Genomic DNA, 12,298 nt, shown 5'->3' on the forward strand with positions numbered 1-12,298 from the left:
TTTTGGGAGAGTGCATTGCATGTAGCAATGAAAGGTGAATAGGTGTTTGGCAAAGGATGAAAGGGAGGGAGAAAGGTTAGGTAAATAAAGAAACTAAGTGTGATAAAACATGCTATTGACGTATGTCTGTAGAAAAATACTCATGGCCTTATTTGATCTGGGACTGTCACAGAGGCCAGGAGACTTGTGCTTACTATGTCCTGTGAACGTGTGTGAGAATGTACTTTAATTGCCAAGAAAATCAGAATGACTGAGTCTGAAATGGGCAACAAAGGAACAACTTTGCATTCACAGAGCAAAACCTTCAGGGTTCATCTCCATTTTGTTCTATTTCTGCTTAACCCTGTGATGGTTCATTGTTCAGTTAAAAATATTTGTGAATTTTCCACTGAACTCTTTCTGGTCCACCTCAACTAACTAAGCTAAAGAAGAGTGTGAGAGCCATTCCAATTCACATCTTACTTACTGGTCAGAGTTTCTTGGAACAGGTCTTTTAGATGCCAATTCTAGTAGTAGGAGAAATCTATTGTTCAAAACCATCATCGCTTGCTCAACTTGAGATCCAAATTAAAGGAATCAGGATGAATGATGGGGATAGAGCAGGAGCATCCTCGATGTATACAGGGTGGAAAGGCAGGATAAACAGAGTGTAAAAGAAGAAAAACATGTGGGACCTTCTAGAATGAGGTTGGGGGGAGTATCTTAAAGTCTGAAGTTACAAAAATCATAGTTGCAACATTTATGAATATAAGTTCGATTGTTGAAGTTGTATGCCAAATTCTTGCAGAATCTCTGACACACCATGTATGAGGTCTGGAGAGAGCCATCTACAATAAGAAAGAAGCAGTGGTAAGGCAGTGATCTCAGTATCCAAGGCAGAACACTCATTGCCTTAACCAGGTAGGTTTATGGATGACTTCCCAGCTTCTCCTTCCCAAGAGCACCCATGAAGAAATTGCTGGAAAGTTATAGGGTTCACTTGTTAGCTTCTGGGTAGCCTCTGACAGCTCAAATCTATACATGTGCTTTATTCCTTCTCCTGCTAGAAAGTGAGGAAAACAGCGCTTTGGTATCATCAAAGTAAAAATCTGTTTGGCTGTTCTCATCCTGCCACGTCTCTTCTGCCTATCTCATAAGACTGTGCCCTCCATGCTCAGTGTAGTATGGCCTGGGTCAGAGACGCAATTCTGCCATAGCCCTTTTTAAGAAGTTGCCCATGCTTCACATGACTGCACCCAACCCTGACACTTACTGGAGTAGATCCTCAAGCTCATGCATGTTTCGTGCTTCTGAGCAAGGCAAACACCAAAGCCTCTTCTGCAATGGTCTGACTGTGTGCGGAGGTGGCATGTTGTACACTTCAGTGTTGTTGCTTCTGTATGAGAGAGCACACAGCTCCGCTTGAGGACATGGATTTGGAATTTGTAGACAGATAGCAAAGCTGGGTGAAGGGATCTTCCAAGGGTGGGTAGGCAGATAAAGAGCTAGCTGACAACTGAACCTTTCATCTACTCTTTTGCCTTTAGTGATGCTGAGTTGTCTGACCAGTGAGCTCCAAGGATCTGCCTGTCTCTGCCTTCCTAGCACTGGGAGTTATAAGCACATACTGCAACATCTAGGTTTGTTTAGATGAGTTCTGGGGATCAAACTCGGGTCCTCACACTTGGGCAGCAAGTACTTTATCAACTGAGCTATCTCTCTAGCCCTTACTTTGTGTAAAGAATTGACCTCTACATAGTTTATTTATCCAACTTAAAAACTGGTCAATGAGTAATACCTTCAGGAGGTTATGGAAGAGTGAACAATTGAAATATAGGTTCAAAACAAAAGAAAACAAAACAATCTCTTTCCAGAAACAGGTCACTTAGCTTAGCTAAATTTGCTTGCTCTCAAGACTTACTGACCTGAGCCAAGACCCCCATGGTGGAAGGAGAGAAATTATTTCTAAAAGTGGTCCTCTGGTTACATGTGTGATATGACATGTACAATGTACATGTCACACATGTACACACACACACACACACACACACACACACAGGAAAAAAAATCTCTCTGTAGTGCTAAGATTAAGATGTATCATTTATTGACCATCTTATCTTATTGGTGTTATGTTGTTTTGAATTGTATTTGACTTAATACAGTGTAATCTGATCTTATAAATCTTGAAGAAGATTTTGTCTCTATTTGACAAATTAAGAGTATTTAGAAAAGTGACGGGACTAGTTTCCAGGGAGTACATAATTTCTTCCCTAAACAACCTGTAGCAAGGTCCTTGAAACGGCTATCAGAATCCAAAGTCTAGGACTAAAACACATTACAAAATTATCCAATAACCAGCTCTTTCAGCAACTTAGATTTGTGAACAGAATAAGTATCTTAAGGTAAATCTTTCTAGGCATTTATATTATGAGGTTTGGCAGTGGCAGAAAGGGTAACAAAATAAAGGCCTATGCACTTAGAGGGATGTGGTGGAGTGCTAGAAAAGACAAAGAAGTTGAAACAGAAGGCACAGAGAACATCTTGAAGGCCATCTCCTCTCATCCCCTCCCAAATGTGGTCAAAGCTCAGTCCACATGGACATGGCTCTACGTGTGAAGATTCCCCTCCAGTTCTCTTGTTCCTGACACTGAAGCTCACTCCTCAGGGAGGAGCCTCTGGAACTCACCCACAATGAGGCAGAAGAGGGAGACGAGCAGCAAGAAGTGCCTGTTCATTTGGACCCAGATGTATTGTGTGGAGCAAAGCTAGGAAGGGCTGCAAGCACAAGTCTGACAGCTAATCCTTCCACAGGAAAGCTAACAAAGACCCAGTCTGCTGGGCTCCAGGGACAAGCTTTCTCCTCCAGCAAAAGTTGATGATTATTCATGCCTAAGGGGAGTCAGTCTCACAAGGCTTAGCTTGAGAGGTTGAGTTTATTGGCTGTGGTCTCCATAGTCTTGAGATCTGGAGCCTAAATTTGACTAGACTGTTTTAGGGTAAAAAGACTCTAAAATGCAGAGATTTTTTTTTTTTGTCTCAAACTGGACATGTCTTTGAGCTTGTGGATAGCCTTGAATTTGCTCGAGTCTAGGTGTGTGTGAAAGGGTTTAAGCCAAAAGCTCTCTGATTCTGTCAGAGACAGAAGCCAGGGATGGCAAAAAGCAGAGAGTGCCCAGATCTTAGTTGTCACGTGTCCTGTAAAGGAATGCTCCTTCCTTGGAAACAATATTGAGTAAATGACTGAAACTCAGAAGCACCTGGGCAGCTGAATGGAAACTGGACTGACCAGCTCACCCTCATCCCATTCTGCTGTCTAGGCAAACCTTGTCAATCCCAAGAGAGTGAGGCTCATGGTATCCTCCTCCAGAGCACCCCTCCTACTGTTCAGGAACTCTGCTTTTTTCCTTTCGCGATAAAAAAATACCTCTTTGTAAAAGTCATTCTGTCTGGCCTGAAAATTCCATTCTTCAAATTTGTAAGTTAATTACATGGAAGTGACAGGCAAGTCCCCAGGATTCTAGCTTACTGGGCTAAGCCAACTCAAGAGTCAAGAAAGGGTCCATTGCTCTAAAAGGTACCCTAGTATTCCCATGCTAACAAAAGACGATAATGATAATGAGTAACTGTTTATGTTTCCACCCTGTTAGCTTTTTACAATATAGTCTTTATCACATTAATCATAGTTGTCCCCCAGTATCAAGAGGAGATTTGCTTCAGAAACCTCCACAGATACCCAAATCTATGGTGTTCAATGTGTAAAATTATGTAGTGTTTGCATACAGCTTATGCATATTTCCTATATAGTTTAAATCATATTTAGGTTAGTTATAGAACCTCATGATATATCACTTGTATTATAATATAAGATAAATTCTATGTGAATAGGTATTTTTACTGAACTTGGGCTCACAGTCTGTACCTCAAAGAGCCAGCTTTGACCACTCCTCCTCTAGAAGTCAAACAGCCAAACTAATTGTAAAAAGTAGAAAGATTGAGGTCAACTCAATTGAGTTACATTGGGGAGAGGGACAAGGAGATCCAGTGATTGTCTCCAGTCCATTTTTGGGATCTTAAAGTGAGATTAAATTTTAAATAGAGAGTCAGGGATATGTCCGTCTAGACAGTTCCGGTTAAGACTGGCCCCATCTAATAGTGATCCCTTATTCTGTAGGCTTCAGCTTCCATTCAGCAAAGTGGTCAGACAAGTTCTGATGAACTGTGTGGAGTCTTTTTCCTGGGAAACAAATTCTCCCTTCAAGATGGCATCAGGCTTCAGCCTTCTTCACCCAGCATGAGATCTCAAGGGGAGGTGGATTCCAGTTTCTTGGGGTTTGTTGTTTCAATAGTTGAATATGTCAGATTGAGGGATAAACTATTTAGTGTTGCTTCATTTCTGTAGGCTGCTTTTATCTTGCTGCATGGCTTAGCTAATCATGACAAGGAAAGCTAATTTTTTTTCTTGAAACTTTCTATGTGTGATTGGGTGTCGAAACTGTGGGTACCACATGCTGGGTGCACTATTATTATGGTATGGCCATCCTTGTCCTGTCTCCAGAGGAGGAAATAAGGCTTGGTGAAATCCAGCATCATTTTCATGGTCACATACTTGGTGACTAATAGTACTAGTACTTATAATAAGTCTCTAATTCACTTTTCACAACCACTGTTCAATACTCATTGAGACATGCTCATGCATGCAACATACATGCACTGTTCCATGTGAGACAACAATTAACAAGGTAGCCAAACTTACCTGGCCTATCCTTATGGGTAAGAGATAGGTCAGAGAAAGAGAAAGAAGGACACAGAGTCTGTGACCAAAATGGACCTTCAACCTAGAACTTCTGATTCTTGTCCTGGGTTTCCCATGTCAGAAGTCTGTCTTTTTAGAATAGAGACCATTCAGTTTATGTCACCCCACTAGATCTATTAGAGTCAGAGCCCGGTCCATGATACCTCTGACAAGATAGATTCAACATTTCTATTAAAGAGACAAAGTGATGGTATAGGCAGAGATTTATATGGCCACATTAGAAAGATGATCCACTATCATCCCCAGGCTCATCTTCAGGGTTCTAAAGTGAGGTTTGGATTAAATGAGGTTTAATCAGAGGTAAGAAAGGTGTATTGTTGAGTAGTCTTGGTCAAAGGATCACTCTGCCCATCATTGATCTGACTCCATTCTGTCCTGTTGTGTTGAGGTCTGTTTTTATGAATGATAAGTCAGCTATGGGTCCCATATGACCAATCTCACCGCCCTGTCTCCTAAATCAGTCAGCTGACAGTGTTTTGGATGGAAGTACCAGATGCATTTTATACTGAAGCAATTTTTTGCAAATATTCCTTATGTATAGGAGAAGTTTATTCATTTAAAGATATAAGTCTTCTGGGCATGGTGATATACATATCATAGTCCCAGGACTGCAGAGGCAGAAACAGGAGAGCCATGAGTTCTAGGCTAGCCTGGACTTCACATCAAAATCCTACCATTCCTAGAAAATTCAGATCTAGGGATGTAGCTCAAGGAAACCATGCTTTCTTAGATGTACAAAGGACCCAAAATGATCCTCACCACCCAAGTAAAGGAAGGGGAAAAAGAAAGAAGGAAGGGAGAGAGGGAGGGAGGGAGGAAGGAAAAACAAGATTATCAGATTGCGAGGCATGCAGTTTTAGGAGAAATACCAGAAAGTTCGAAAAGTTTCTTTTAAAATATTTTATTACATTTTTGTACAGATTTTTTCGTGTGTGTGTGTGTGTGTGTGTGTGTGTGTGTGTGTGTGTGTGTATGTGTGTGCATGTGCAACACAGCGCAAGTATTCCAGTCAGATGAGAACTTGCAGAAGTCAGTTCTTTTCATCCATAAGGCTTGGTGGGTGAGCCTTTACTTTATCAGTGGGCATTTTGGTGACCCTTGAGCATTTTCTATGACTCAGCAGAGCATGGATCTTTTTTTGTCGATGAAGAGATCTTAGGAGAGTTGAAAGTGCAAACCAGTGTTTTATAAAACTCTGCTAGGATACGATTGGTTCATTGAGGACATTTTGTAGGGCAACAGAACAGGGACATACCCCAACCTGTCAGTCTTCTGGAGGACTATGCATGTAGGCAAGAGGAATGCTATCCTGATTACAGTCTTGTAACTCACTCTAGGAAATTAAATTCACCACAATGCATCCTCAAAAATTGAAATAAATTTCACTTTAAAGGAAAAATGGGTCTAATATTTTATTGTAACATTGTCTGGCCTTATTCTAAGCTTGATAATGGGAATCTTACTGAAGGGTGGAAGATTATTCCCAATTTCAGGAAAGAGGTTGACTGAATCCATGCACCGAATTTCATCCCTTGAGCCTTTGGCAGCCTCTGGGCCTTTCTTATCTCTCAAATATATAGATATTTGAACATTCTATGTCTTTTCTACTAAAAGTATGTTTTTGTTTAGTACTGGTATCATATGTGTTTATGGTAATAGTTTTCATGCAATCATTGTGTTTTTGACATTGTTAGAACTCAGCCTTGCTCTAGAATTCTTGAAAATAACAGTAATAAAATTTGTAGCCAATCCTTAGTTTTACATTTTTAACATTTTTATTGTGTGATAAAATTACCACTTTGGGCAGGCCTGAATTCAGGTATGTGAGAGCACATTTATGTGTGGTATGCACATGTGTGTGTATGTGTGTGACAGTAATTATTTTCGGATGATTTTAAATTTCACTTGTGACATTAAGTTACTTGTCTTCTCCTCTTCCAAGACACTGCTTTTTCAAGATTATTCTCTTAGCTAGTTTGAAACTAAAGAAAAGAATGCAATTTAAGAAAAAAGCTATTGCTACCTTCCCAGCCTGTTTAAATTTCTATGATCACCCTAGGCATGATGTCTAAGATCCAAAATTTCTACTTTGTATTATGAGTCCTGTCTTTGGAAGTGCAGATGTCAGAGTAAGGATTAGTTAAGGATATGAAGAAAATCAGATCAACAGTCTAAATTAAAGACTGGCAATTAAAGACTGTAAGCTCAATGCCTTATTCAGTCATAGACAAGCTTTTTTAGGTAGCAGATAGGAACAAATGTAGATACCCACGGCCAGGCATTATGTGGAGAGTCTAAACGGGATGTGTACATTACATCCCTTCCCTCAGTGCTCAGAGGACCCCATTGAAGAGGAGGCAGAAGGAATGTAAGAGTCTGAGGAATGGAAGACAAGGCCCTGTGAATCAATTAACAAGTGAATATGAACTCACAAAGACTGAAGGAGCAAGCACAGGGCCTACCCTGGTCTCCATAAGGCTCTTTGCATATCTAATACAGCTTTTAGCTTAGGATTTTTATGAGACTCCTGATGTGTGAACAAGTGACTCTCTGATTCTTGTTCCTGTTTGTAGGACTCCTATTGGTTTGCCTTGTCCCTCTTAGATGGGATTAGTTTTGCTTTTATCTTATTATATTTTTGCTTTGTCATATTTGGTGGTTAGCGCTTGGAAACCTGTTCTTTTCTAATGAAAGACAGAAAGGAAGTGGATCTGATATGGGGAGAAACTGGAAGGAGTAGAGGTAGGGGAGACTATAATCAGGATATATGGTATGGGAAAAGAATCTGTTTTTGATAAAAGAAAAAATGAAAAAAAACTCCCTATGTATTATTTACATGTATTTATGTTTTTATATTGTTGCATGGTAATAAGTTGGCTTTTAAATGAATGGCCATGTAAGTGAAATTGTCAAATTAGCCCAAATTATTTCTGGTAAATAGTGTATAATTAAAGTTTCTGGGCAAAATCACTGGCTCTGACAGCTAATAGGCTAAGCATCAGTGGAAATCTAAAAATGCCAAAGCTGTTATTGAAAGCACACATAGATGTGGTGTGTACATGTCTGTATATGTGTGTGGGTATAATTTTTAGAATGATTTTAAATTTTACTCATGTAATGTCAAAGAGCAGAGAGAAGGCAGATGTAACCATGTTGGTTGAAGTAACCAGAGAGAAGTTTGATGGCACCAGGTCTATATTTGTGGTACTGACATGAATTTTATCTTTAAATAGAAAGCACATTTAAATTGTTTAACTAGGCAGGCTTGATCATTGCACAGTTCATCTGGGATGATCTAAGAACTTATTGCTTGAGGGCATTGACTGTTTCTCCAAAGGTGATTGCTCCTGTTTCAAGATGTACCCCTAACTTCACGAATGATTGCTCTAATCCAGGGAGGGATACAGCTAGGCGTTGTAGTTCCTGGACTTACCAACTGAGACAACGATTGAGTCTCTCTTTAGCATGCTTATGCACAGGGTTAAACAGATAACCCTAAGAAAATGAAGACTCCTTCTGCCCTTCCTCATTGCTCCCACAACAGTCTGTTTGTCTCCTGGCCATTTCATGTTCCTGGCAGAACACTAAAGAGCACCACCTCTTTTAACAGAAAACCTGGGGCAGAGGTCAGAAAAGAGTACAGAGAGTTGTCAGGAAGATTCCCTGGGCAAAGCTCTTGCCCACTACTGCCGCATGCCAGCCTTTCTTGACTCTTGGGCAATTCTCTCTAATGTTTTTCTCTTAATAAAATAACTCCATTCCAAAAAAACTTGGAAAGTTGTTTCTGAAATACTGTCAATAGTCTTCATAAACCACTTTATTTTCTCTTCAAGTAACACAGCGGACAGGTTGCAGGCCCACATTCACACCCTTGGGTCTGTTTACCCATGCCCCCAACTTCAGGGGCACTACTGTGCTGCCCAGGTGGTATGCAGGGCCCATTCTCCAAAGTGAGCAGTGTGTCCCAAGTGTCCCAAGCTTCAGCAGGTGAGGGACAGGGACAACCCAGCTCTTCCATTCCCATTATCCTGTGGCCATCTCTCAGGGCCAACTTTTCTGCTCTCATTAGCCTGGGGCAAAAGGGAGAAGGAGAATCTCTCCCTTGCCAGTACCATCCCACAGCAGACACACACACACACACACACACACACACACACACACACACACACACACACATACAGAAATATACACACACATATGGGGGAAGGAGAGAGGAGAGTATGTCTCCCTTGTCTATGCCACCATCCAGGAGATGAGTAGCAGGGACAGGTCTCCCATGCTCATACCCTCAGGGATGGCTCAGCCCAACTCCCAAATGTGTGGGGCCCTCTCTCCTGAGTACTGCTGCTGGCTTGGGGTTGGTCAGTTCTCTTACTCTCACACCTCCAGGGCCAGCTCCCCTACAATGCCCAGGTGAAGGGTGGGGCCTGTTCTGAACAGCCCTCAAAAACTAACATGTCCCCAAGGGGCAGTGAGACCAGCGACATCTGTCTGGCCTTTGGTGGTAACAGACCCCTGTGGCTGTAGGGTCACAGCCCCAAAAGTGGTCCATGTGTTAGCATTTATCAGGACTCCACCATGGTCCCAGGTGGCATCACTGGCTACTCACATCAGTCATCACTACCCTCAAATTTCCAGTTCTTCCTCCCTTCATTGTGTCCACATCTTTCTGTTTCTTTCTCTTCATTTCTTGTGCCTCAGGTTCCTGAGTGTCTGGGGTCATCTCAGGAGTGGTCTCAGGTGTGCTGTGCCCTGCTTGTGCATTATGGCACAGGGTAGGGGTCATCTCAGCCATGGTCTGCCCCTTCAGGCCTACATGGCATTGGAATGATGGTCATCTCAGGCTATCTCCCTGTCTGGACCCCATGGAAGGGAGAAATGGTATAATTATATAATCTTACAAATAAAAGAAAAAAAATCTGATAAACCTTATTGTTCTGTGACAAATGAGCTATTAATACAAAAGTAGATGTGGCAAGGCTACCATTCATTCAACTCACAAATATTTATTGGATATTTTTTATATTCAAAACTCTAAGCTATAGGGTGTGACAGACCCTATAGAAAAATGACAGACACTAAAGAAAATGTTTACTTTGTCCTTGTGAAACAGGTAAGGAAGGAACAGATATACAAGGTCAGGTGGTGAGATAGGATGGAAGCCAGAGGTGTCATTTTCCAGAGTGCTCTTGTATTTGGCCAGGCAGCATCTGAATTGGTACCTAAGCCAGTAAGATGAAATTGGCAGGGGAAGACATTGGAGAGGCAGCTAGTACTTATTTTCCCTAAGGAATGCTCTGTCAGCTCAAAGGTTTTGAATTTTTTCCTACATTATGCTGAGAAGTTATTGGAGGTTTTGAATTCACAGTGTGGCACCTGTGACTTATAAACAGTTCTCTGGTTTCTACCTGGAGAACTCACCATGAAGAGGCAAGGGTAGAAATAAGGAAGCAAAAAAAAAATTAAAGCTGTTCATTGGTCAATCTAATGATGGCTTAGATCATGGTGAAGGCATATAGAGAAAAATGTGTGAAGGTGCAGGGAAATCAATGGGGGGAATGGATGAGCTTTGCTGTCATTCTCCTTTGAGGATGGGACAAAGGGATCTCTAAAGAACAACTCCAAGTTCGACAAGACCTGCATCCTGGAAATAGGAACCAATGTGATCAATTAGGATTTAGGAATATATCCTGAGGGAGTCAAACACGATGTCTTGATCCTGGGAACTGGAAGTACTGTTGTTCTGAAAAATTTATGATGTAATTTAGATGAATAGCCCAAGGACAGGTCACCGTTTCCTTTCAAGTGAGAAAAGAGCCAGTGCCTTCCTCAGGAAGCTGTTGAAGACAAGGCTTGCACTATGTTTGCTCTGTTCATGCTGGTGATAGTCTGTTTGTTCTGCCAGTATTGGGGTAAGTCCTGGTGATAAAGGTACTCAAGAGTGGCCCAATGCTGGGGAAGGAGGGGTTTCCAAACTGGCTGTCTGAGATTGTAACAAAGGAAACTGCTTTTCCTTCTCTTCCCAGGTGTCCTTAATGAACCTGAAAAAGGTACGATCATGGCTGGCATAAAGTCTTTGGTTCATTTGTGACACCTTCAGGAGTAAACCTCCCTTCCATTTACTGCCAAATCCTGAGAATCCAGTGTTCTCCTGGCATATTTATTCTATGGCCATTAATAAGGAATCGTAATTACCTTTGTTTCCTTTTAACTATTACAAATACTCATGGCAAAAATTCAGTCTATACAAGGTGCTTATGTGAATTCTTTGGGTACATTCTACAGGAACCCTGGCCTCCTCAAATGGTATACATTTGGTTTATGTCTATAAGCTTCTCTTTTACAATCCCAGCACTTAGGAGACAAAGGCAGGTGGATGGATCTCTTTAAGTTCCAGACCAGCCAGGGATACATAGAGAGATCTTATCTCAAAAAACGAAACCAAACAGTAACCCAAAAGAAAACCTTTCTCTCTCAAGATTATTGTAAGAGCTCTATTCTGGGAATGTTATGACCCACAGATCAATAGTAACTTACAGAGAAAGCTCTAATTGCAGACGTTTTCTCCAGACTGCATTCACTAAGTACTTCTTTCTGTGTCTAGTAGATCTTGGAACAATGTGTTATAAATGTAAGAAATATCATCTTGGGTTATGCTACGGACTCATGAGATCCTGCACACTGAAGCATAGACAGTCCTGTGCTGCTGAGAACTTTTACATACTCACGAACAGAGGTAACGTGGGGAATGGGATGATGGGCAGCTAACCAGACCTTCCCTTCTAAACAGCAGGGCCTTTCACTCTTAGGATGAGTGGGAGAGTGGAGTTGATGCAGATGAGCAGTCTTGCAAAGACTGCAGAGATGGATCTTTCCTTAACATAGCACTGAGTGATGGAGGGGCGGGGGTCTCTCATCAGTTATGGAGTACAGGAAATTATGGAATTTTGAGGATAGGTTGTTACCAGAAACATGAGAGTGAGCAATAAATTCTTCAAAGTTCTTTCCTCTTTCACTTTCTCAGGGCAGAGCATGTATCATTATTCAAGACTGTCATGTATGACCAACTGTGAGGACATCAACTTCCTGAGTTTTGAAAGGAGGACAGAGCTAATTTGTTGCAAGCACAGTAGCTATTGCAACCTCCCAATGGGACTCTAGTTCTGAATTTATTATGGGTATGGTATCATTCTTCAACTTACTACCAACTCCCTTTTCCCCAAAGTTTGTATTTACTCTCCCCACTAACTAACAATAAATGGGAAAGGCATTTGTCCATGAAAAGAGAATCAGTCATATGAGAAACTGGGCTGGGAGTTTGTCCTCATTTCTAAGCAAATCTTTGCTAATTCTTTTTGTCATATCTAGCAGGGCATTTTGATCTGTGGACAGTCCTGGTCATCATGAGTAGGTCCAGAATTGATCACCTCGTGTACAAGCCCACGAGAATTTGGCTCAAAATGTCATCCCACCTTTGTACAGGGAAATCTGTAAATATACTCTGTG

At 41.3% G+C, this 12,298-nt stretch overlaps 2 protein-coding genes across 4 annotated transcripts; one reads left to right on the forward strand and one right to left on the reverse strand.

The window, feature by feature from the left end:
• The first annotated feature begins 687 nt into the window (after positions 1-687).
• Positions 688-12,076, forward strand: Pate2 (prostate and testis expressed 2). Of its 3 annotated transcripts, NM_001267781.1 has the most exons (4): positions 10,668-10,704; positions 10,819-10,842; positions 11,400-11,528; positions 11,817-11,953. In NM_001267781.1, exons 1-4 carry the CDS (start codon positions 10,668-10,670, stop codon positions 11,951-11,953), a joined length of 327 nt encoding a protein of 108 aa, NP_001254710.1. The 3 variants fall into 3 exon arrangements, with proteins under 3 accessions (XP_063120780.1, XP_038936576.1, NP_001254710.1); XM_063264710.1 differs by lacking the exons at positions 10,668-10,704; positions 10,819-10,842 and adding an exon at positions 688-900 and having other exon boundaries at positions 11,817-12,076; XM_039080648.2 differs by having other exon boundaries at positions 5,636-11,528; positions 11,817-12,076.
• Positions 703-2,714, reverse strand: Pate3 (prostate and testis expressed 3). The gene is made up of 3 exons (NM_001256529.1): positions 2,666-2,714; positions 1,253-1,375; positions 703-827 (listed from the first exon to the last, which is right to left on the reverse strand). Exons 1-3 carry the CDS (start codon positions 2,712-2,714, stop codon positions 703-705), a joined length of 297 nt encoding a protein of 98 aa, NP_001243458.1.
• Positions 12,077-12,298: the final 222 nt, after the last annotated feature.

Source organism: Rattus norvegicus, chromosome 8 (genome assembly GCF_036323735.1).
Source record: "Rattus norvegicus strain BN/NHsdMcwi chromosome 8, GRCr8, whole genome shotgun sequence".
Lineage (NCBI taxonomy): Eukaryota > Metazoa > Chordata > Mammalia > Rodentia > Muridae > Rattus > Rattus norvegicus.